The following is a 25551-nucleotide window of genomic DNA, read 5'->3' as shown; positions in this document are numbered from 1 at the left end:
TCTTGGCGCCGGAATCCTTTGAATCCTTTGTTCTTGCAGCTGTTTACGCAGGCCTGGTCACAGTGTTCCTGTAAACCTCCAACAAGACAAATGTTATTCTCTGTTCTGCAACTTTTTAATCTCTATATGAATGGAAGAGTGTTATCCCTTTAAAGGCCGGAGACTTGAGAACGGGCTATCCTGTATATTTCAGGCCATAGGCAACATGCTTTTCATGGTTAACTTGTAGCAAAAGCAATAGAATACAAAGGTTAAAGTAAAAGAAGCACATCAAATATGGAGTAGGATTTGTTCTTCCCTATTACTCCATGGAGAGTTTTATCAGGAGAGTGACACAGGGAGAGCTGTGCTTCAGGAGACCTTCTCTGGGCTTCACGCCTCTGTCTGTAAAACCAGAGGCTGCGCCAGGAGTCATGCAGGTCCTCTGCAGCTCTAAGGTTCTGACATCAAAGCCTTTCCCGACTTTCCAAGCCCCTTCTCCTCCCTGCCCAACCCCCTTTGTTTTTTCTGCCACTCAGTGCTGTGCTGAGACTGGAACCACTCCCAGGGGACAGTCTTCTGAATGAAGTCTGTGCCTTGCGAGCAATTGTTTTATTTATTTATTTATTTTCCCCTCCTTTTGAAATCTTCCAGGAGAAAAACCAAATCTGTGCTGGCTCCAAGGAGCAGCAATTTGGAAGGGAGTTAGAGATAAGAAGATGGGTAGTCAAATCCCTGCAGGGTTCTACAGCACCAGCAGGCTGCAGTCCGGCTCCTGCCAGGGCGTTTCCTGCTAGAAAGACTTGACTCTGAGCCGTCCAAGCTGCTAGAGCCTCCAGCTGCTTGTGTGAACTGGGGGAGGTTTCTCTGCTCCTTCCAAATCATCTCCTGTCAGCACAGTGTGATTTATGAGATTTTCCTCTAAAATATGAGAACATTGGCTCCTGATCATGCCCTGTAATGGAGGAAGGCAGTGGCTGCAGCATTTTTGATAAATAATATCTCTTTAGCCCACCGTCTTGTTACAAAAAGGATACAAGAAGTTGAATACACAACTTCTTGTGTATTCAACACAAGAAGTTAGATTCAAGTCTTTTTAAAAAAAGTAATATGGCCTCAGTTTAGTGAGGAGTTGGGTGGGTCATTGCTCCCATCTGAAGGAGCTGGGCTTGAGTTTTAGCTTAACTGCCGCACACCAGCTGTTATGACCAGAGGCTACTTACCTCTGAGCCTCCACTTCCTCATCTATGGGGAAAAAGTGGGGGAATACCAGTAGCACCCACCTTAGAGGGGGTGCTATACAGATTATGTGAGATAAATATCCAAAGAACTCAGCATCAGGCGTGGAACACGTGATGTGCTCTGTAAGTGCTCACAATTATTATTAAGGTTATTATGAGTCCTAAATAGTGGATGGTCTACAAGTAATTTTAAAAATATTTAGGGACTTCTCTGGCGGTCCAGTGGTTAAGACGTCGCCTTCCAGTGCAGTGGGTGCGGGTTCGATCCCTGGTTGGGGAGCTAAGATCCCACATGCCTCCGGGCCAAAAAACCAAAACATAAAAACAGAAGCAATATTGTAACAAATTCAGTAAAGACTTTAAAAATGGTTCCCATCAAAAAAATCTTTAAAAAAATATTTAGAAAGCATTTTTGTAACTATGTGTTGATATGGCGGGGTTTGCACTTGTGGGAGTGAAGGCATCTCAATCCAATTTAACAAGTAGGCTGTGTCAAGGAGTGCCTGTGTAGATTGTTACAGTTCATAGAACAAAATGTGACCTTGGACAAGTTCCTGATTGGTTCACACAGAAGCCTTGGTTTCTTCATCTGTAAAAATGGATAATAATAATATCCATGTCTGGTGTGGGAATAGTGTATGTGTGAATGTGTGTGGTGTATGTGTGTGAGTGTGCATGTGGACATGTGTGGTGTGTGTGTGGTATGTGGTGTGTTTGTAGTGTGTGTGTGTGGTGGTTGTGGTTGTGTGGTGTGTGTGGTGTATGTGGTGTATGCGTGGTATGTGAGTTTGTGTGGTATATGTATGTGGTGTGTGTATGGTGTGTGTATGTGTGGTGGGTGTGTGTGGTGTGTGTAAATGGGTGCATGGTATGTGAGTGTGGTGTGTGCGTTTTGTGTGAGTGTGTGGCGTGTGTTGTGTGTCTGGTGTATGTGTGGTGTGTGTATGGTGCTTGTGTGGTGTGTGTGTGTGTGTGTGTGTGTGTGTGTGTGTGTGTTGGGTGAGATTCCCATAATCACAGCATTTGATGTCCTTGGGTAAAAGCACTTGGTAAAGGTAAATAGTAATTTGCTATACAGATACTGATATACCATGTGTGCTGGGAGAATCCACTGTTAGAACTTAAATTTCATTGGAGGAGCTAAGGCGATATGACGCGCATACATGAAGAATTAAAGAAATAGCTCGAGGCGGTCTGAGAGTAATTGCAAGTACCAAGGGAGTTCAGAGGAGGGTCACGAGGGCTGAGCTGTCCAGGACTTCCTGGGAGGAGCAGAGCTTGGGCTCTAAAGCACTGGTTTTAAAACTTTTTTGCTTGCCTACCCTCTAAATGAACTTTGGGGGGAAAAAATCTCTTTTGCCCCACACATTTTAACTTGACATCTGAACTGTTTCATTAGAAGTTTAAATAGTTACAAAGGATATCATTTCTGCCATGTTGTAAATATTGACCTCCTAGAGCAAAATTACCCTACTCTCTTAAATGTATCAAATGGAAACTAAATAACAGCAATTTTTAGTTTGCCTTTTTATTGAAGTATCACTTACAAACAGTAGAATGCCCAGATCTTAAGTGTGCAGCTCAGTTCATTTTTACCAGTGTGCCTACCACCCAGATCAAGGTGTAACTGTCTATCTCCAGCATTCCAGAATGCACCCTCGCATCCCCTCTCAGTCAGTACCCCCCAAAGGTGATCATTTCTCTGACCTCTATCACCATAAACTATTTTTGCATGATCTCATGTTTTCTTCCTTCTTTCCATCAACATAAGGAGATTTAAGCAGGTAGCAAGCAGTAGTTCATTTTTTCTTTATCGTATGGTATTCCATTGAATGAATATCTCACATTTAAAAAATCTTACCTACTCTTTGCATAAATTCACTTGACTATTTTAAGAGTGACAAGCATTTTGAAATAAATTGCCCTATTGAAAAAAAATCTTATCTACTCTTAATGGACATTTTGGGTTGTTTCTAATATTTAGCTATAAATCTTCTATGAGTATTTTTCCATATTTTTTTGTAGACATAAACACTGATTTCTTTGGGGTATGATCCATGAGTGGAATTACCAGGTGGTAAGATAAATACCACAATACATTGGTATCCACCACCACTCATCAAAAATTATGTGTACAAGGTAGAAATTTTACATTTACATTGTTCCTGTCTTTACCTTCTTGAACTCATAATTTCCTTCTACTTCCTTCACAGAATTTTATTGTAATATATTTTTATGCTTGAACTTTTTTATTTTTTTACTTATTATTTATTTATTTTATTTATTTTTTGGCTGTGTCAGGTCTTAGTTGCGGCACGTGGGATCTCTCTTTGAGGCACACGAGCTCAGTAGTTGTGGCACACGGGCTTAGTTGCCCCACGACATGTGGGATCTTAGTTCCCTGACCAGGGATCGAACCCGCGTCCCCTGCATTGTAAGGCAGATTCTTTGCCACTGGACCACCAGGGAAGTCCCTGAACTTTTTTATTGATTACTCTCTTCTTTTTACCCAAAATATGTATGTAAGTTGAAATGGACCTTTAAAAAAATTTCCTTTGACCATAAAACCCTAAGTATCTTTATTTCAGATTGATTTATCATACAGTTCATCAAAATAATATCAATGTTTTATAATTTGATAAATAATTACTAAAAATAAAAAGTAAGATAGTATGGGAAATACTTCTCATAATGATATGGATGGCAGGTTGGTGGCTTTAAGGTTGATGGCATAAGGACCATCCAGGGATCGTGTTAAAATGCAGATTGTGATTCAGAAGGTCTGGGTTGGGACCTGAGGTTCTGTGTTTCTAATAAGTCTCTGGGTGATGCCAGTGCTGCTGGTCCATGGACCACACTTTGAGGAGCAAGGGTTTATGAATTAAGTTAAAGAAGATGTGCTAGCACCAACATTCTAAATCGTCCTCAAAGTCTGTCTTGACACTTTGGGGCACTGCACCATAGCCAGATTCTGGACGAGGAAGAAGTTGGTCTTTCTTCTGCAAAGAGAGAGGACGGTTGTGAAGAGTGAGGTGGGAAAGGAGAGATGCTGAGGCGCATTCTCAGGCAGAGGAGGCAAGAGTGGGAATGGAAACAGGATCGCAAACCGATTCCTTTGTAACACTTCCTGCCTGCGCACCCCTTGGGAAGGCTTCGAGTGCCCCAGAGTAGGGCTACCCCCTTTGAAGACCATTTCTCCAAAGGATGCTAAGATGGTGCTGGCCACCTTTTCAGACAGGAGGCCCATTTCTGCAGGAGGAATTGGACACCTCCAGGACTGGTTTGGATTACTTGGAGAGCCCACTGGTGGTAAATCCAGAGAAGTGAAGTTTAGGGCCAGGTGATGGGTGGCCTTGAATTCCATGCTAAGGAGTTGGACTTAATACTCAGCCAGAGAGGGGGCCTTGCGCAGTTTTGAGCAGGGAGCTGGTGTGAGCATAGTGTGGGGAGACTGATCTCTTGAGCAGCTCGTGGCATGGCAGGGAAGGGGTTAATGCATGGAGATGGCAGCAGTGGCAAAACCACTGGGATCTGGCTGTGATTTTTCTCTCTAGCCCCTGCTTATGAACTTTTGCCCTGGTTGCACAGACCTGGTTCGCTCTGTCAGGATTTCCTGAAGTCTGGGCTACATTCTCTGGTGGTACCTGAGATGTTGATGCATGGAACTCAAGGTGATTCAGAGTAGAACACAGACATGGCCTTAAATAACCCTGAAACCTAAGAGTGAACAACCCTGAAACGCTCAGCCCTCGCTCAGTCCTGACTATACCTGGAGAAAGTCTGTCTTTAACTCCTCTCACGCTCCCGTATTCCTCGTGTTGATGGAGATTGAGCAGTTTAGGCTTAGGGCATTTGATAGCAGTAGTGTTTAGAGAGAATTTTACAAAATTTCTGTTTTTGTTGAATAAATTTTCTATGTATCAGGATGGCAAGTCGTTCTAGTTTTACCCTTGTCATAATGACATAAAACTGTATGTTTCAAGTAAGTTCTTTCCAGTAAGAAAAATGAGCGAATTTACTAGATCATATGGAAGAAATAATAATGCTGGTGGTGTGCGGGTATGGCAAAAATCGTGGTGGTGACGTGCAATGATTCAACTTTGGAAAACACTGGGTTACACCATGGCAAAAACTGGCATTTGCTAAATCGTCCTGCCAATGCCTGGAGAGGCTCTGGGTGGCAGATGGTAGGGAGGGGGCAGCTGGAATTGCAGTGCTTGGGCCACTGGCATTGGGTCAACTGGGTGGGTCCCTCTGCTGTCCCCACCATTGCCTAACAGCCTGCTCCTCCCTCTGCCCGCAGAGATCCGCACGCAGCTGGTGGAGCAGTTCAAGTGCTTGGAGCAGCAGTCTGAGTCGAGGCTGCAGCTGCTCCAGGACCTCCAGGAGTTTTTCCGCCGGAAAGCTGAGATCGAGCTCGAGTACTCCCGCAGCCTGGAGAAACTGGCTGAGCGCTTCTCTTCCAAGATCCGCAGCTCCCGGGAGCACCAGTTCAAGTGAGAAGGGGCCAGGGGTCTGGGGTGGCAGGAGGCAGGGCCGGGGCTGAAGCAGAAAGGAGGCAAGGACTCACTGGGGGCAAATGGTGTGCTTCTAGGGCCTGGGGTCTGCAGGTAACTTCCAACTCCAAGCCTCAGTCTTCCTCAGCGTAAAGTGAAGCTAGAAATAGTTGCTACCCATAAAGATGCTGAAGGGAATACACAAGGGACCCAAGAGAAGTGCTTGTCACAGAGAGTAAGTGCTCAATAAATTGTTCTGTTGTGATTATCCCACCAAGCACCAGGCTCTGCGCTGGCTTCCATTTGGGCCAAGGTGACAGCCCACCTCCTTTCAGGACATCCTGACTCTACCTAGTTCTCTTTTATCTGGGGGTGAGCCAGCCCATGTCTGCATTCCTTCAGCACAATGGCCTCAGAATTTCTTCCCTGTGAAACAGATGCTCAAAGCATTCCTCTTCCTTCCTCCCCTGGAGGACGGTGCCAGGCTTAGTTGCTGCCTTAGTTGCTTATTTACATACACACACCCTCCACGGCCTAATTTCTCATACCCCAAGCTCTGATTTCGAGGAGGGAGGGAAGTTTGGTCCTCTTGGGCACGTCCCTGGCTGAGTCTTCCAGCTGCAAATGCCCCCAGCTCAGAACCCGTGGGGCCAGCCGCCAGGTGTGGGCAGGAGCCGCGACCTCACGGGGATGCTTCCTCCTGCACCTGTCTCCCCCTCCGCCATACTGCCTGGAGGTCCCCCTCCCCTGTGGGTCATCTCTCCAGTGAATGGCCCTCAACCCCAGGAGACCAGAGACTTGTTTCATCCTGCCTGCCCTGTTCTTCTTTCCCCTGGGTTCCATCTCTTTTTTTCTCTCTACGTAGGTTTAAATTGTGGTAAAATACACATAACATAAAGTTTACCATCTTAAATATTTTAAAATGTACAGGGGTGTGGCATTAAGTACATTCACACTGTTGTGCAACCATCACCCCCATCCTTCCCCAGAACCCTTGCTTCATCTTACAAGTGTGAAACTCTGCACCCTGTAAATAATACTCCATTTCCCTCTCCCCCTGCCCTGGCACCCACCATTCTACTGTCTATCTCTATGAGTCTGACTGCTCTAGGGACCTCATATTAGTGGAATCATACAGTATTTGTCCTTTTGTGCCTGGCTTATTCCACTTCGCCTAATGTCCGCAAGGTACCCCCATGTTGTCACATGTGTCAGAATGTTCTTCCTTTTTAAGGCTGAATGATACTCCATTGTGTGTATAGACCACACTTTGTTTAGTTGCGTCCACCTTGCTCTCTCTGTCTTTTGCATTCTGCTCTGGCCAGGGAGTGCTGTTCCTTTAAGCTCCCCTCAACATCTCCCTAAATCGGTGCCTCAGCATTTGAACACTCACTTTTGTGCCTTCTTCCCTTGACATATGGGGAGAAGAAACTGCTTTATTAAAGGGCAAAAATGTATTACACTTTTGCAAATACCGTGCATGTTTTTCCACCCAATCTCATCTATTCAAACTTTCATTGCAGAAGGATGCTTCTATTAATAACTTCCTCCCAGGTACTATCTGGGCCCTTTCATACATAATCTCGTTTTTCTGATAAATTTTTTGGAGAAAGTGTGTGCTTTTTTAAATGATAAAAGTAAAATACTCATTGTATACAATTTAGAAAATGTAGAAAAGTAGAAGAAAAAAAAATTACTCGCAGTCCCACCACTCAGCTCACATTTTGGTGCCTTTTCTTGCCTGTCTTTTAATAATAAAAACAACAGTGATGATTTATTGAGCACATTAACTGAGTACTTACTTTGAGCTGGGTGGGTATTACCACCCCATCTGAGAGACGAGGACAGCGAAGCTCTGACCGGGCGGCTTGTACAAACATGTCTGTGGGCCAGTTATTGGAAAGTGGCAGATTTGAACCTTTGCTCTCATTCTGCCTCCTTGGCCGGAGATAAGAAAGGGCCTGGGTGTGGTCTGAGAACAGCCATGGACTCTGAACACTCCCCTAAAACCACAGACACACTGCAGAAGCGCACGTCTCTGGCTGGGCTGTCGTGGGAGCCATCCAGGCTGTGTGATCGGGCTGGAGCTCAGCTCCTGCCCCTCTCCTTCCTCTTGGTTTGAAATCAGCTCCCTTCCCGTTCTCGGTGTGAACATGGTGGAGAGGAGGGAGGCGGGGCACTGGGGGAGCATGGGCGGGCATCCCCTGTTCCCTTGCATTGCCTGTAATGAGCTCAGTCAGCCCCTCATGGCTTCATTAACTGAGGCCACCAGACAGAACAGGAGCCCCAGCTGGCAGTCCGGCCAAGCAGGCCGCTGGACACACTCTGAACGTCTAATTAGGGTGTGGCCCTGGCCAGTGCAGCTGCTGCAGGCCCTCTACATGAGGCTAATGCTTTGGCATTGCCCCCGATGGCTTTTGGAAGCAGGAGTCTCCAGGGGATGCCTGGACTTGCCCTTTGACCCCAGGGCCAACCAGCCTGACCTGTGGCTGCCTCTTCTTTGGAGCTCAGTGCACAGGGTCTGTGCTGTGCTCTGTCCTGGCTGTCCAGAGAAGCCTTGTCCTGCTGTCTTGTAGATCCTTTATTAAGAGGGTCCACCTATCTGCCAGGTACCCTCTCAGGGTGTGGGTCTGGTCATTTTATTCCTACTGCACTGGGCCCCCTCGGGGCAGAGGTGGGAACTTCGTGAGTGAGCAGGAGGAAGGGAGGAAGAAAGGGAGGGAGGGGATTTACTTGGTCTATAAAGTTCACTGTGGCTGAGAGATTTGGTTCAGAGAGGGAATTAATTTGCCCAAGATCTCACAGCAAATTAGTGGCAAAACTGGGATGGGCACTGCCGTAGTCCCCTTGGGCTGCTATAACAAAGTGCCATGGACTGGGTGGCTTGTAAACACACGTGTTTTTCTCACACTTCTGGAGGCCGGAAGCCTGAGGTCAGGGTGCCGGCGTGGTGAGGTTCTAGCGAGCGCCCTCCTGTGGCTTGCGGACGCCTGATTCTCCTTGTGTCCTCACACAGTGAGAGGAACAGAGAGAGGAAGCAAGCTCTAGAGACTCTTACAAGGGCACTAATCCCATCATGAGGGCTTCCTTCCTCTCGCCCTTATCTAATCCTAATTACCTGCCAACGGCCCCATGTCCTAACACCATCACATTGGGAGTAGGGTGTCAACATATGACTTCTGGGGCGACACAAACATTCAGTCCATGACAGGAACTCACATCCCTTGACTCCAAGTCCAGTGCTCCTCCTTTTGCTCCATGGGCTCCGTTGCTCTACGGCTCCAGCTGCTCCCTCTCCACCTGGGCAGTTGAAAAATTTACAGCTGCCCAGGAGGTACCCAAGAGGAGTCTGGGCTAGACTCACCCAGGCTGAGTTCCATGTGGCACCTGATTCAAAGAAAGGCTCAGCTGGTGGCCCTGACGGTTTACCTGGGGCAGGTTGAACATTCAGAGAACAACATCATCACATGTGTCTTTTCTACCATCACATATTTCTATTCCAACACTTTTTTCAAAGCACTCTGACGTCTTTGCTCTCTTACAATCCTGATGATAACCCAGGGATGCAGAGAGGGAACCAGTGGTTTTATCTCAAGCCAACTGAGTGCCAGGCAAGCTGAGTGGGATTTTACAAGGGACACATCGTGAGCTGTTGAGTGAGAAAAGCCAGGGCTCCTGGCTTCCAGCTCAGGCTTCTCTCTCCGAAAAGCCATGTGGGCCATCATATTTGAAATGTGTATATTGAGGACCTCTTATTTTCTTAGACCGTGCTTCATGATGAAGACACACAGGTTAATGAGACACTGTCCCTCCTCTCTCTCTCTCTCTCTCTCTCTCTCTCTCTCTCTCTCTCTCTCTCTCTCGAGCACGTGGTGTGGGGGATGTCCATAGGTGGTGTGCTTGGGGCAGGCACCCAGTCCCCGAGGCCCTGTTCTTTGAACCCTGCCACCTGCTTGTTCTTTAGGCCTCAGCGTTTAGATGTCACTTCCTCTGCAAAGCTTCCTTGAGTCTGACCTGATGCCTTCCTGTGTGTGCCCGCAATATTCTGCGCTTGTTGATTTGCTTATTCAGTCGGTATTTATCGAGCACCTACCACGTGCCTGGCCCTGGCTTACAGTGGCAAACAAGACAGACTTGGTTCCTGCTGTGGTGGAACTTACCATCTAGTGGAGGAGAGAGATGCAAATCAAACATAGAAAACAAATAAACAAATCCAGTGATTGCTGGGATGGAAAGATTGCTAGGGTAGGGGTTGGAGCGTCTAAGACAGCTTCCCCCACGTTCCCTGGCACTTTGGTGAAGACAGCTGTAAGGCTGGGCTCAGCTGGGCTGCCTCCCTCTCCACATGGGGCCAGGGCCTCACTGCAGTCGTGGGAGCTCAGGGCACCGAGGTGGCAGGGGGAAATCCGCAGTCTTCTTGGACCCCACCTCCAGCCCCTGCCCAGATTCTCTTGATCAGAGTGGTCTCAGCTCTAGCTCAGCTTCAAGGGAAGGAAAATAAAGCCCTCCTCTCACTGGAGGACTGTCAAAGGATTTGCAGCCCTCTTGAATCCTCCACACTGAGCTAAAGCGTCAGCCAGGGAAGGCTTCTGGAGGAAGTGGCATTTAAGCGGAGACCCGAGGGATGAGAAGGAGCAGCCGTGGGGACAGTGTGAGGGGAAGAGAGGCCAGTGGGGCTGGAACTGGTGGCGAGGAGAGCCATCCTCAGTAGGAGTAGCATGATCTGATTTCCATTTTTGAAAGATCACCCGGGATTGGAGGGGGCAAGAGTGGAGCTGAGGAGACTAGCAGGGTGATGGGAGTATAGCTCTCCAGGCAGGGGTGACGATGGCCTGGGTGATAGCAGAGCTGACAGAGAGTGGACAGGTGCTGGGAAATCTGTCAGAGGCAGAATTGAGGAAAAGAGAAGAATCTGTTTCTGACTTGAGATGCAGGGACTTGAGAAGGGCCTAAGGCAGAAGCTGCCACCCTGTGTTGTAGTCACCTTTTTTCCTTGTCTGTCCCTCTTTTGACGACTGGGCTGCCAGCTCTGAGATGGAAGAGGAGGTGGCTGTTGACTTGGGGTCCCTAGCACCTGGCACCAGGTTTGGCATATGGTTGGTCCTCACTGAATGTTTGTTGAATGAATGAATGAAGGTCAGGTGGTAATTAATGTGGCTCTGGGCTGGGGGTGGTTGGGGGCAGGGAAGGGGACATTTGCGGCTGCAGTAGGAGCTTGGGGAGGCCATTTGGGTGAAGGCAAAGGTACCACCAGTTGTGGTGCCTGGCACAGGCACAGGGTTGCTGAGAGGACAGTCCTTCACTGGGGGATCGGGACCGCAGAGGTCGAGCTCTAGTTTAGAGTGTGGTCTTCACCAGCAGCTTCAGCGTCCCCATGCCGGGGGGACTTGTCAGAAGAGCAAAGTCTCTGGCCTCCCCTCAGACCCGCTGAATGAGAAACTCTGGGGGTGGGGCCCAGCAATTTGTATTTTAACAAGCCCTCCGGGGGATTCTGATGGCCATTCACTGTTGAAGAGTTGCCCAGGATGATGACTTTCTAGGTGATAAATTGTTTACAATTCACTTTCAGGCTGTGCTGGCTTTCCAGACCCCTCCTCTCCCCCAGCATAAAATCCATAATCCACTGCCCTTTTGCAGCCGGACCTGACCTGCGCTGGCCTTGTCCTTTTCGAGGCTGGGAGCCTGGCCACATGAGCAGAAATGTGCTGGGGAAGGCGGCACACAGGGACCTTAAGACCTGCCTCTGGGGGTAGAGGGATGTCCTGCAAACAAATTGGGTAGTTCTAGGAAGCCAGAGGTTTCCTGGAACTAAGATTTCTTCTTCCTCCAGAGAAGTGTTTTCTGAAACTCCAACACCTTGAGCTGTCCAGCTGTGGAGGCTGGTGGTGGGGCGTGCGGGAGGAGGCAAAGAGAGCGAGAATGAGTGGAGGTGGGAAAGACTGCCACTCTGTACCTCCCCTTAGAGATTCCCCATGAAAGGCTCTGAGAGGTTTTACAATAAATAAGCCTGTTGACTTCTTTCTGAAGGCTGTTTGACCACAGGATTCTCCCTCCCTCAGGATATTTATTAATTTTTTACCAAACAAGCGCTCCTTGGGACCCAGTTTAAAAAGCTCTGTTGAGACAAACTCTGGATTCCCCTCTGGAATGTTCATGCTGCATGCAAATAGTGTGGGAGGTGACAGAGCCCCCTTCTTTTCTGACTCCCTCCGTTTTTGATACCCCTGACCTTCCGGGGATATACCTGCTAAAAATGCTCTCTCCAGAAGTTTAAGTGTTGGTTGCTGCTATTTGGACAGCTGTGAAAAAAAAGCAACAGGGAATTCTATTCAAATATGTTTAAACTGTGGAAAGTCAGAGTGTGGAAAAAGCTGGGAGGTGCTTGGCCAGTCAGTGAATAATGCTTAATATTCTCTGCACAGGAGGTTTGGAGCATCTCTTAGCTTCACGGAGCAGGTGAGAGGGAGGATTCAGTGAGCAACTAAGTTGATTGCCAAGAAAATGCTTCTTTGGGGGGATAAAACATCACAGACTTTGTTTTCACAGATGCAGCATTTCCCTAAAAAGATGCTATAATTTAGACTTAGCCTTCCAGGTGAATCCTAAGGATAGAAGCACTTTTGTAGTGAGTAAAATGTGCAAAGGATTCAGAATGAAAAGGTTTGCTCAGACCGAGGTGGGGATAATGGAGGAGGTCCTCCAGGTGGGAATCGCATCTCCATTCATAGCTGCTGCTGTTACTATGGCTACCGTCGCACCAGTGATGGCTTTCCAGTAATGCTGTCCAGAGCTGGTATTCTCCTAGGACAGGTTGCCAGCCGACTCTTTCCTGATGGCTCTGCGTCTGTGCTGTGCAGGTTGTTTAATCTTTCAAATTCCCCCCACATCCATATTACCGTATGTTTAATCTTTCAAATTCCCCCCACATCCATATTACCATATGTTTAATCTTTCAAATTCCCCCCACATCCATATTACCGTATGCCCGGTGCCCTATAGATGTTTGACATGGATCGTCTCATTTAAACTTCATGGTAAACGTTGTGACCTCTGAGGCAGGTACTATCTCTGTCTTTCTAGTTGAAAACATTGAGGCTTTGAGAAATTAAGTAATTTGTTCAGAGGGACACAGCTAGAACAGGTAAGTGGCAGAACTAGGATTTTTTTTTTTAATATTTTAATTTTATTGGAGTATAGTTGATTTACAATGTTGTGTTAACTTCAGGTGTACAGCAAAGTGATTCAGTTATACATATACATATATTCATTCTTTTTTAGATTATTTTCTCATATAGGTTGTCACAGAATATTGGGTAGAGTTCCCTGTGCTATACAGTAGGTCTTTGTTGGTTATCTGTCTTATATATAGTAGTGTGTGTGTGTTCATCCCAAGCTCCTGATTTAACCCTCCCCCCGACGTTTCCCCTTTGGTAACCATAAGTTTGTTTTCGATGTCTGTAAGTCTGCTTCTGTTTTGTAAAAGAGTTCATCTGTATCTTTTTTTAAAAAATTAGATTCCACATATGGGTGATATCATATGATGTTTGTCTTTCTCTGTCTGACTTACTTCACTTACGATGATAATCTAGGATTCTAATCTTGGTTTAACTGGCTCCAAAGTGCAAGATTTCTTCTAGCTGCATGACTCTCGGTATGTCCCCTCACCTCTCTGGGCTGGTTTCGTGTTTCCTGAGAGTCACCCATCAGTCCAGACCACATCCTCCTTGTGTGGGCATCAGAGGGCTCCTTCTTCTCCAGCTGATCAGCTCATGCTCGTCTCCCCAGGGCCAGCTCAGGGCTCACCTCCTCTGCGAAGTCCCTGCTGCAGGTCCCAGGTTCACAGTCATTGCTCCTCCCCTGGCCTACCATGGTGATCTGTATGTCGCTCTCCTGGGGCTCGGGTCAGATGATCAAGGAATGATCCAGTTCATATGTCTGGTTCTCCCACCTCAGTCTGCCAGCTGCTTGAAGACAAGGGGTCATTTCTAGTCCCTCTCTCTCTCTGACATACAATAGAAGCTCTATCAAAGTTTTTTGAACGAATAACTGAAAAGACCAAGATACTACTAAATACTTTCTTCAAATACTTGAAGGAAATAGACTTGTGGGGATGCTGAAGGAGAGAAGTGAGGTCCAAGGATAGCATTTTCAGAAAAGCAGACTTTAACTCAACCTTGAGAACGTTCCAGTAGCCAGAGCTGTCCAGCAAGAAAAGGGCTGCCTTGGGAGGTGTGGGTGCCAATCCATGGAGGTATGTACACAACAGTCGGGTGTCTTAGGGGCACATTTCTGTAATGTGAAGCCTTGTCAGACCGGATCAGTGTTCCTCAGAATGAGGGAGGGACCATCGATAGCACGTGAGCCATAAATAGCGACTGATCTTTTCAGTTCTCTTTCAGTCTTTGCAGTTATAGTTTGGCTCTAGTGTGTTGCTAACACCTCTCTAACACTCCTTTTAACAAACAGACAACAGATCTTGGGTATTAGCATCTGCCTAGGATTCAATGATACTGTTTTGAACTTACTTTTTTCTAGTAACCTTCTATTTAGGGCAAGTAAAGCTGGTTTTTAAAATTTATTTTAACTAAGACTAGGGAAAGTCCTTTTTGTAAATAAATCCATTTAAGTAAAAAGAGACACTCAACAGGGAGGTATGAAGTATGGTGGTGTGCGGGATGGCAGAAATCCTGAAGCCAACATGAGATACCCCGAGGGCCCCTGCCAGCTCCTCCTGGAACGTGAACATCTTTCATCTCCACCCTCTTCAGCCCCCACCTTGGTTTTCGTTGCTGGGAGGGATTTTAAGGCAGGAGGGTCAGCCCCTTGAGTGGTCTTTGTAATGGCTACAGCCCCTTATCCTCCTTCCAGTTTTTCCTTCTGGGGCCTCCCCAGATCCTACACCCAGTTTCCTGGAATCCTCAGAGACTGTAATCAGCAACTTCCAAAGTATTAATATTAACCAGGACGTGATTTATTTATATTTGGATATACTTGATATACATAGATACGTGCATATCATTTAAATTTTATTCTAAAAATGAAAATAGATGTGTAATAAAGATAAAATAGATGTTGTTGTAATTAACAAGCAGTGATATGCAGGGGTTTAGTTTTGACTCAATTCCATTAGGCAAAGAGGACAATAATGATCTTCCAAGATTATACAGCACCTTACACTTTGCAGAGTACCTCCCCAGCCTTTAGCTGCTTGAATTCTCCCAAGAATCCTGGTGGGGCTGGGGGAGTCAGGGAAGGTGTCGTCATCCCCATCTGACAGGCAAGGGACCTGAAGGCCAGCCAGGGTGGGCCTGGCTTAGAATCCCCGCTGGTTGGTGAAAGAACTGACCGGAGGAACTGTGGGTCAGCACCCTTCCTCTGCCGGGTGCTGCACGTACCACGTGATGCACCCATTTTGCAGGTGGATAAACCAAGGCAAAGGGTCTCACAGGGAAAGAGAAGATGAGGTTGGCTAGATATTGCCTAATGAGGCAGGAATTTTTGTTCCAGTACCAAGAATACATTCAGCGAGTCAAAAGGGAGCTCAGGAGTGCTGCTGGACCAGACCCAGTGTGCCATCACTTTGAGGTGTGAGGACCGATCCTCAGGGTGGAGGGGGCGTCTCTGGACCATTGGCACTGGGCCTTGAAGTACACATAAGGGTTTGCTGGGGGAGAAGGTAGTAATGAGAGGAGGAAAACCAACATTTATAGCAAACCTACCATGGGCTGTATGGTTATATACATCAGTCAATGGATTTTCCCAATAGCCAAGTGAGGTGCTGGTGGCAATAATAGTGATGCCAGTAATAATGATTATTACTATTATCAGGCGCTGGGTTTGATGCTGAGAGTGTCTTATGAATTACCTCATTTAATCCTTAAAGCACCACTGTTAGGTAGGCGTTATCAACCCTGTTTTACAGATAAAGAAAGAAAATGTTTGACTAGCTTCCCAATTCACCCAGCTGGTGAGGAGCAGAACTGGTATTTGAACCCCAGCCTTTGACTCCATAGCACCCAGCATGGGTAAGCAGAACCTGCTTCAGGCAGGTGACCCAATGGATGTAGTTCATCCCTTATGGAATGACTGTCTCAGGGCTGGTGTCAGCCAACAGCAGCTTCTAAGTCAGCAGATCTCAGCTTCATGAAGGGGCTGCCCTGCCCTGAAGCCTCACGCCCACTGTTTGCCACCAGGTGACTCGCAGGGAAAGCCCCAAATTCTCCCCCCTCACCTGGACAGCTGCTCTGCCTCCCACCTGGCCTTCCCACCCAGCGATCATATCACTGGACCATTCAAAACCTTCATTCAACCTTGACCTTCGAAGTCCTTCGTGGTCTGGCTCCTCCCTTCCTGCCACCTTTTCACCATGCCCTGCATCACTGCTGCCCGAGCCCAAAAGAACTTCTTTCAGCCCCGGAACATCCATGTCTTGTCTGACCTCACAGCTTCACACTCAGCCTTCCGTCTGCCTGCAGGATATGTCCATCTTTGTGTTTCCCACCCAGCAAACTCTTACGTGTACTTCAAGCCAACTGCAGATGTTTCTGTGATTACCCATCCACCCTGAGGCAGAATGAGCCACTCCCTCCCCCACTCCTCTGAGATCCCCTTCCTCACACAGCATAACATAGGAAACATCTGTTACTCTCCCCTGCTCAGCATCCCTCCCTTCTTCTTTTCATAACGAGACCTAGATTTTCCTCTGGGGAATCATCCCTGAACAATGGTGAGCCTGTGACCAGCATTGTATCCTCTTGGCCACAGAGCTTTAATCTAGCGACCTGCAATTCCAGGATTTTTGGTGGAACAGGTGGGGAAAAGCTCTCTTTTTACTGGGATTACTAGCAGTCAGGGTACTTTTGGTTTGGAGACGGCCTGCCTGAGAGTGAAGCCAGCACAGGGAGAGGAAAGCAGAGCCAAGTGATAGAGACCAGGTCCTGCTGACATCCTTTGAGCCCCTGGATGCAGCCATGCCCGAGGGCAACAACCTCCTATTCCTTTACATTTTTTTGATTAAAATTTTTGATCCTTAAAATTTTTCTTCCTCCCATTACTACCATTTTTGTGTAAGCCAGTCTGAAGTAAGTTTTTCCTTCACTTCAACTAAAGGTGTTCTGACCAATGGCCATAAGAATTCTTGGTTTGCATTAAGTTCAACTACTAGATTGTGAGCCTTCTCAAGGCTCATCCAGTCATCTTTCTAATACCCTGGGACTGGACAGTGCCTATTAGCACATGGCAGATACTCAAAGGATAGTAGAAGAGTGGGTGAATGAGTGAATGAATTAGAGCCTGCCGAGGGCTCTGGAGGGATACAGGGAAATATGAGAGATGGTTCCTGCCTTCAAGGGGCTTATAGAATAAGTGATGACACAAGCCCACACGTGTGGAGGGCAACTGACAAGTGAGTTAAGCGAGAAGATAAAAAATGTCATCTGGAAGTAACTATACGAAAAGATTGAAATGAGTGGTTCAGACAGAACATTCTGTGGATCTCAGATGATCCCTGGAGGAAAGGCCTTTGAAGTAGATTTTGCTGCTTGGAGTGAAGAGGGGAAGGCATTCTGAGTGGGTGAATGCAAAGATGCGAGGCGGGGATGCATGTGACCCAGGAAGAGTCCTTCCCGGGTTTCAGCAGCCTCACTTTCTTGTCTTTGAAGCTAGATACATAAAAGGGTAGAAAATAGCCATTCACTGTTTCCATTTTTGTGCTTCTTGTTAGGCTTTTCAAATAAATAAGTTGGGGAATTGGGAAAAAAATCCTTTGTCAGATCACATGCATACATTTGGTTTTGAAATATATGGTTGCTCTTGTCACAGAGGTCTGAAAGGCCCTCACTGGCCACTCCATCACTCACCCATCCATTTGATGGATGAGGCAGTAAAGCCTCAGAGAGGTCGAGCCACAAGCCCAAGAACACACAGCCAATTAGCAGCAGAGCCACGCTCCCCAACTCCCAGTACAATAGACTCAGAATCCTTGCGGGGCAAAAAATAGGTAAATGAAGAAACCCATTCCCGGCTCAGAGCTTCACCGACTGCCTGGAGCAGAAAGGGGGATGAGGGAGGGGGCTGGGCAGGCAGCAGATTGGGCCTTAAATGGGCCTTAAATGCCGGCGGAGGAGGTTAGACTTTATCCTCTGTGTCGTAGGTCCATTTGCTCCCTGATGGACAACAGGAAAGATGCCCAAGTGACCATGTAAACTCTCCTCAGACTCCTGATCCACTTGGGGTAGCAGCCTATTATGGGTTGAATTTTGTCCTCAAAAAATTCACATGTTGAAGTCCTAAACCCCCAGTACCTCAGAGTGTGACCTTCTTTGTAAATAGGGTCTTTACAGAGGTAATCAAGTAAAGATGAGGTCATTAGAGTAGGCCCTAATCCAACATGACTAGTGTCCCTATAATATAAAAAAAGGGGAATTTGGACACAGACACACATCCAGGGAAAACATCACGTGAACATGAAGGCAGAGATTGGGGTGATGTGTCTACATGCCAAGGATCACCATAGATGGCTGGAATACCAAAGATGGCCAGCATACCGCCAGAAGCTGAGGGGGGGGGGGGAACACAGAACAGAGTCTCCCTCACAGCCCTGAGAAGGAACCAACCCTGCTGACACCGTGATCTCAGACTTCCAGCCTCCAGAACTGGGAGACAATACATTTCTGCTATTGAAGTGACCCATCTGTGGTGCTCTGTTACTGAAGACTGGTGTCCAGCAGTACACAGCCCAGATGCTCATCCTGTCCCTCAAGGCCCTGGTCTATGCTGCCTCTGTGACCTTGTCTCCACCCCTTGTCCATCCGTTCTGCCCTCGGGAAGGCGCCCACGCACGCAGAGCCTTCCCGCCGACTGCTGGGGGTGCTCTCCCTTATCCCTAGGCCACTGTACAACCTACCCATTTTTCTGGTCCCACCTCATCCTTCTGGGCGCTTTTCACCTATCAGCCGACTGTGTGCCCAGACCTGCCTGACACCAGAGAAACAGTGGTGAAGAGGACAGATGTAAGCTAGAAAGGGGTCAAAGACAGAAACAAAAAGTAAATGAACAGGACGGATGTCAGGCGTGGTAGTGCTGTAATAACGATAAAATAGGGTGGTGTACTAGAGATCAAGGAGCCGCTGGGGGGCAGGGAAGGCCTCAACCAGGAGAAACATCTCAGCTAACGTCTCAGTGACAAGAAGGACCACCTCCACCTTCCCTGGGTGAGGTAAAGCCCCCCCGCCCCCCTCTGATATAGACTCAGGAGGCACCATGCATTTCTCTCTCACAGCTCTTATCACTGACGCCATTTCCTATGTACTTATGTGCTTATTTGATTGTCACCTGAGGCCCCTACTGGACTGTAAGCTCCATGAATCAGGGAGCGTGACTCACTTTGCTTAGCACTGGCACAAAAGATGGCACCCAGTTAATATTTTCAGAATTAATGATTCATGCTCCCAGCAAGGACAATGAATTCCAAACCCTGATTGGGGCAACTTAGGTAGCAAGAGGTTAACCATACTTTTTGGGCCTCAGAACTAATTGAGGGAGTGCTTTTCTGAGCTTTGCTGGCAGCCGCCCAAGCAAGTGTAGTGCAAGACCCTGGAATGTCTTGGAAGGGAGCAGGAAGCCAGAGGCAGGGACTTGGCGTCTTGGGGACGCGGTCAGCTGCAGGAGCTCCCCTCCCTCCCGGAGGGACCACCATCCCAGGGCAGTGGATTTGGATTCATCTGCAACATGGGGCTCAACAGGCCTGGAAATGGGTTCTGTTTGCTAAGCGGAATTTTCCGGTGCCCAGCCAGAAGAAGAAGAGGGGAGAAGCTGGCTCACTGCTGATTTCATTTTCCCAACTCGCCAGCTTGGCGAGGCCTCGCTCCTCTAGCTGCAGATGCTTGGATCCTCGTATCCAGCTCCCCTAGCCAAAGAAAGAAAGCTGTGACTCACCAGAAATTTTCACTGCTATTTTCTGGCTGTAAAAAGTAAAATACATACACATCTTTGTGAAAGTTCTCAATTATACTTTAGCTCAGCAGCTTCCACCTGCTGTGTGGACACAGGGATGCAAGACTGGAAAAGGAGAAAAGCCCTCAAGATGTGCCTTAGAGGACAGAACGCCTGCCCAGGTTCATTTTGGCATCTTCCAGAAGTGTGGCTGCAGCAGGCAAAATGGCTGCTAGCATGGAGAGCTGGGTCTCAGGTCAAAGGGGTCCTGTTTTCAAAAGGGACAAATAACCCCCTGAAAAGGGAAGGCCGGTGTCCAGCTCTGCCATACGTGGCCTGGATGCTTCTTCCTGCGGTCCTGGTGCAATCCAGATGGCCCGTGGGATGGTGATCAGTGCGCTGGCCGGAGCCCTCGGGACCCTGCACCTGCCCCTCCTCTGCCTTGCTCCCCGGGCTCTAGCCACACTGGCCTTTATTCGGCACCTTAAATGCACCGAACTCCCTGCCCCCCAGTGAGCCTTTGCCCATTCTGTTCCCTCTGCCTGGAATCCTCACCCCCAAGCCCACTCTCCTGGCCCCTTTATCTGCCTCCCCCATCTCTTCCTTTAGAGCCTAGCTGAAAGGCCCCTTCCTTAGGGACACTTCAGAGAACCCCGAAATCCAGCCAGGTCCCCTCGATATGAGTCCTCATGCACCATGCTCTCCTCTCTAGCACTTTCTGTGGCTGTGACTCCATCCACACGTGCTGAACTCTCTGAGGGTTATGTGTCTCCCCCACTGGACTGTAAGCTCCATGGAGGCAGGAGCTGTGTCTGTTGTGCACCATGTCATGTCCCTGGGGACTGGTCCATGTGAAATACGCAATAAGAATGTATCGAGTGGGGGAACTGCTGAATGACCCTGGAGCTGTTTTCTGGTGTTTAACACCAAGGTTGACAATATGGTCTAAGTAGCCAGGCCACAGGGGTTAAGAGACCTGCATATAGTCACACAGGCAGTATGGACTCAGGGGTACTCCTCCCCCCCCAAGTCCAGGTGTCTTTCTGTTTCATCGTGTCTTTCTGTCTCACCATGCTGGGCCCTATCTGTGGCCTTCCCTCTTCTTTCTGACATGGTGAGAGCCAGGTACCATTGTGGCCAAGGCCACAGACGGCAGCTCTCCACAGAGCGGTCAACTCCACCCTGACCCTGGCTGTGGACAGCCCTGTTCACCCCGGTCTTTTGTTCTGCAAATGAGCTGCCCCACACGAGGGGAGCCGGGGCTGGGAGAAGATGGGGAGAGCAGAAGCAGCCTCCCGTGCTGGAGTGGACCCAGAGGATGGGCCTGCTGGTTGCACGGCAGGCCTGGGACAGTGTCTGCAGAGGACGGGCTGGCACATCATCCCCATCGTAGGCCTCTTCCAGCTCACCAGGGCAGGAGGAGCCCAGCCCTGCCCCATCCCTCCAGCTGCAGCCTCGACAGGCCTCCTGAGAATTTGCCTTTTCTGCCACATGGTCACGTGCATTTGTAAAGAGTTCCAGGTCATTCCATGGTTTCAAATATCATCCAAGTGCTTGTTGCCGGCATCCACATTTATCTCTCTAGCCCAGATATCGCCTTCTGAGTGTTCCACAAGCCCTTTAGACTCGCCGTCTTCACATAAATCTCATCGCCTTCCCTCCCTGCCCTGCTGCTGTAAATGTTCCTCATCTCAGTAAATGCTACCCCTGCTCTCGGGCATCCAGCCTGAGAGACTTGGAGTCATTCTGAGCATCTTCTTTTCCCTCCCAACCAGTCAATCTCAGGGTCCAGTCCGTTTACCACCTAAATGTTTCTTGAATCCCTCAGCTTCCCTCTTGGCCCCCTCAAGGCCATCCTCCACGCAGTAGCCAGAGTGAGAGTTTGAAAGTGGAATTTTACCCTTTCACTCCCCTGCTCTAAACCCCTCAGTGGCTCCCCGCCAACCTCAGGATGAAGCTCAAACTCTCTACTGGGACTTAAGGCCCTTAACTATGTGGCCTCTGCCTAATTCTCCAACCTTGTTTTTCACTCTCCCCCCATCACTCCAGGACATAATGCTTGAGCCCCCTTGACTACGTTTGACTCACCAACCTGCTCTCTCTAGGCCTTTGTTCATCATATTTCTCCACCTAGATAGCTCTCCCCTGTCAAACTCCATTCCAGGCTTTAGTTCTCAGTCTAGAAAGTGCTTCCTCCAGGAAGCCATCCATGCTCACCCCTCCACCAGACCTGGGCGAGGGGGCCTCCTCTGCCCCATAGTCTTCTTCCCATTACTACATTTATGAGGCTGTATCATCATCTTCTGCTTCCTTGTGTGTCTCCCTTACCCGAATGTAGCCTTGTGGAGCAGGGTCTTGCCTGCTGTGGTTACTGCTGCATCCCCAGCCCCTCGCCTGCCTGGCACATACACACAGAGACAGACAATGAATGAATGAAAGCCTGAATGAACCAAGGCCTCATCTCCTCAGCAGCCACTCCCTTTAGCTTGACAAGTCCTTGGTTGCTTTCGGGTAACTCTCCCCTCCTTGCCTCTGCTCCTTCTGCCGCCCCTGTAATCCCGTTTGCGTTGCCTCCTGCCCACAGCTGCTGATAAGGAAAGTGCCTCCTTTCCACTCTTTCTCTTACCCAGTCTCCCTGGCCAGGTGACCTAATTAATGGTCCCGAAGCTGTCCCAGCACTTTTGCACCCTTTCAAGACCTTTTTCCTTTCCCCTGAAACTTACCTTCTGGCTGTGACTTCCATAAATTTTGCACATTTAATTCCCTGAAGCTGTTCAATTCTTGCATCCCAGGCTGAGCTCAGCCCCTGAAGTAATTTAGGTAACAGCTCAATTATCTCATCTCTCCTTTCATCTTTGCATTTCCATCGCCACCTAGGAAGCTGTGGAAATGGGATGTAAAGTATTTTCTGCCCAAACCCACTTCTCCCCTTGCAGTTCTTATCTTGGTTCATGTCATCAGCATCCAACCAGTCGCCTGAGATCCAAATCTCAGAATCACCATCCACTTCCCCCTCCCCCACCCCCTCTCTATTTCCAGGAAGTCTCCAAGATTCTCTGCTCTCTTGGTGAGGAGCCTCTTAAATTCACCCTTCTCTGGCCACCACCCAGGCCCTCATCATCTCTCTTTTCCTGGACTAGGGTCACCTCCTGACTGGTCCTCCTGCCTCCAGCCCCACACCTCTGCCCACACCCATCCAGCCCTCCACTCATCCACCTGCTCATCCATCCACCCATCTATCCACCCCACAATCCACCCACCCACTCATCTGTCCATCATCCTCCAGTCTGCCCGCAATGATCTTTCTAAGACACACATTGGTTAGATCATACCTCTGCTTAAATAACTTCCATGACTCTCCACTGCCTACAGCAGGCATTCTTAACCCTGGGTGCACATTAGAATCTTATAGAGAATGTTTTAAAAATACCAAGGTTCTACCCCCAGAGATTCTGACTCAGTTGGTCTTGGGTGGGGCCTGGGTCTTGGTGTTTTTTAAAAGCTTCCCAGGTGATTTTAGTGTGCAACCTGGGTTGAGAACCATATGGCCTAGATGATAAAATCCCAACTCATTAGGCTGGCGTTCGATTCCCCACAATCAAGCCTTTAACCTGTCTCCCCATCCTTATGTCCTCCCCTAACACACTCAGAATTCTAGCTCTGCTGAGCTGCTTCTCTATCTTTGTATCCACAGGTCCCTCTGCCTACAATGCGATCTCTCTGCCCCTCTATTTGGAAAACTCCTACCTATTCTTCAAGACCCAGCACAAATGTGACCTTTTCTGTTGGGTTTCTCTTCTACAGCACCTACTACATGTCAGGCACATTGCTGGGCACTGGATATGGTGACTAAGACAGAAACAGTTCCTGCTCTCACAGAACTTAGAGTAGGGTGATGGGTGGGGAGTGGAAACGCCTTAAGGCAGAAATTCTCAAACCTGAGAGTGCATCGCGATCCCCTGGAGGACTGGTCAAAACACAGGTGCTGGTCCCACCTCCAGGATTTCTTATTAAGTGGTCTGGAGTGGCCCCGACAATTTGCATTTCCAACAAATTTCGAAGTGAAGCTGATGCATCTGGGCTGGGGACCACCTCTGAGAACTGCTGCCCTAGAGCGAGGTCAGAGGCACGCTCTCCAGGGAGTATCATTTAAGCCAAGACTCAGAGGAAGAGAGAAGAGCAGGGGCTCACGCACTCCAGATGGCACAGCGCGCGTGAAGACCCCAGGCGGGAAGAAGCTGGCAGGAAAGCAAAGGGGACTGTGTGACGGGGACCTGGAGTGGGCTCCGCATTTTCTCCAGCTTCTCACGCAGAACGGATGCTCTGCGTGTTTCTATCCCAGCGCTTCAGCACCTTCCACTGTAATCCTTCTGCCTCAGCCGCCTCATTAGGAGCCCCTCCGAGGCAGGTCTGTGTCCACGGTCACCCAGAGCCCACCTGAGACCTGACACGGAATAAATGCTGAGGGATTTGGGCTGGGCTGTTGGATTTCAGTGTTCTGGTTTTTTCTCTAGGCTATGAACAAAGGAGAAACTGCTTCGTTTCTCTTACAGCATAATGTCTCCTCCATTTTCCTTAAAGGTCTCTAACATATCCATCCTCTCTCTCAACCAAATTCCTTTCTCCCAAATTCTGGCTACCTGGGCAGATTTTTAAGCCCGTTTGGTGACAGAAAGAAAAGTCAACTGGCCTCTCCTCACCTATCCTTCCCAAGCCCAGGCTTTGGGTGCAGTGAGGGGTGTACGTGCTGTGGCTGCCCAGAGACCCTCAGGGCTACACTTCCACTTGACTTTGGGAGGATGATGTGGTCAAAGCGGAAGTCAGCAGAATTCCCTTCCTCAGAAACACTGATCCTGGGAGGCCGCATTTCCTCAGAGAACCATGGCCAGCCCCCCTGGGGGAGCCAGGCAGGCCTGGGGGACTGGACCTTGAGCCAGTCACCCTAGGTGGTGGATGGGCCTCTGCCCCAGCATCACCTTCCCGCCTTGGAAAGTGGAGGAAGGGTCATAGGTCAAGTACACCTGCCAGATGCCCCGTGTGGCAACATGGGATTATTGGTTTGATTTTGGTTTCTGATTGTCCTTTACTGTCTTCCTGGACACTAGGATATATATACACTTTATTGAGACTAAGAGAGGGGTCTTTGGTAAAGCACAGAGAAGAGAGATATCCCCCATTTCATTTTTAGAAATATCCCATTTCCCAAATTTAGGGAAACACTGGTGCATAGATCTGTGGTTCTCAGACTTGTGTGTGAATCAGCAGCTTGGAGGGCTTGTTAAAACCCAGATCACCGGGTCACCTCCAGAGGTTCTGATTCAGTAGGGCTGGAGTGAGGCTCAAGTGCCTTCATTTCTGAGAGACCCCAGGCAATGCTGCTGCTGGTCTGGGGACCCCGACACTTTGAGAACCCCTCAAATGGGGGTTTTAGCATAATGCCCAGCTAGAGGACACTAAGAATGTGTCAGTCATTGAAGGACCAAGATTTGTCTTGTGTGTACTTCACTCAAAAGCAGATTTCCTTAGGCTCTCCTCCCAAGTATAGAACCGGAAATCCCCCAGGCCCTCAGCTCCATTGAGGGTCAAAGGAATGTGTTTCCAAGAGGCCAAGAGACCAGGACTGACCCTGGAGGAGGACAAAAAGGTTAAGAGCTGGAGGGACCCCCCAGGGGTTGGGGGAGGCAAGGAGGGGAAGAAAAGGGTCCACTTTTTTTTCTTTCCCCTGGATATTTCTAGAACTCATACAAGAATTTTAAGCACAACTGGTTTAGTATTTCTTAACTCCACGGAAGACAGCTTCCTCTCAGAAGGGAGGGATACATGTAGCAAGTGTCACATCCAATGGGAGAGTAGGATGGGATAGGACTTCTAGTCAAAGACCTGGGTTTTGGCCCCCGCACTGC

At 48.5% G+C, this 25551-nt stretch overlaps 1 protein-coding gene across 3 annotated transcripts in view; it reads left to right on the top strand.

Annotated features, from left to right (window-relative positions):
• The window catches only part of SRGAP3 (SLIT-ROBO Rho GTPase activating protein 3), a 250690-nt gene that overhangs the window by 112366 nt on the left and 112773 nt on the right, over positions 1–25551 (top strand). For all 3 annotated transcript variants that reach the window (XR_009505955.1, XM_059940258.1, XM_059940259.1), the window contains exon 2: positions 5524–5716. Coding sequence is in view for 2 of the 3 variants with exons in the window: in XM_059940258.1 (XP_059796241.1) it covers positions 5524–5716 (193 nt within the window). In the remaining variant the exon portion in view is untranslated. The remainder of the gene's footprint in view (positions 1–5523; positions 5717–25551) is intronic.

This window comes from Balaenoptera ricei, chromosome 11, assembly GCF_028023285.1.
Source record: "Balaenoptera ricei isolate mBalRic1 chromosome 11, mBalRic1.hap2, whole genome shotgun sequence".
NCBI classification, from domain to species: Eukaryota; Metazoa; Chordata; class Mammalia; order Artiodactyla; family Balaenopteridae; genus Balaenoptera; species Balaenoptera ricei.
Note: the sequence above shows the minus strand (reverse complement) of the source record. Positions and strands in the feature narration are given on the sequence as shown.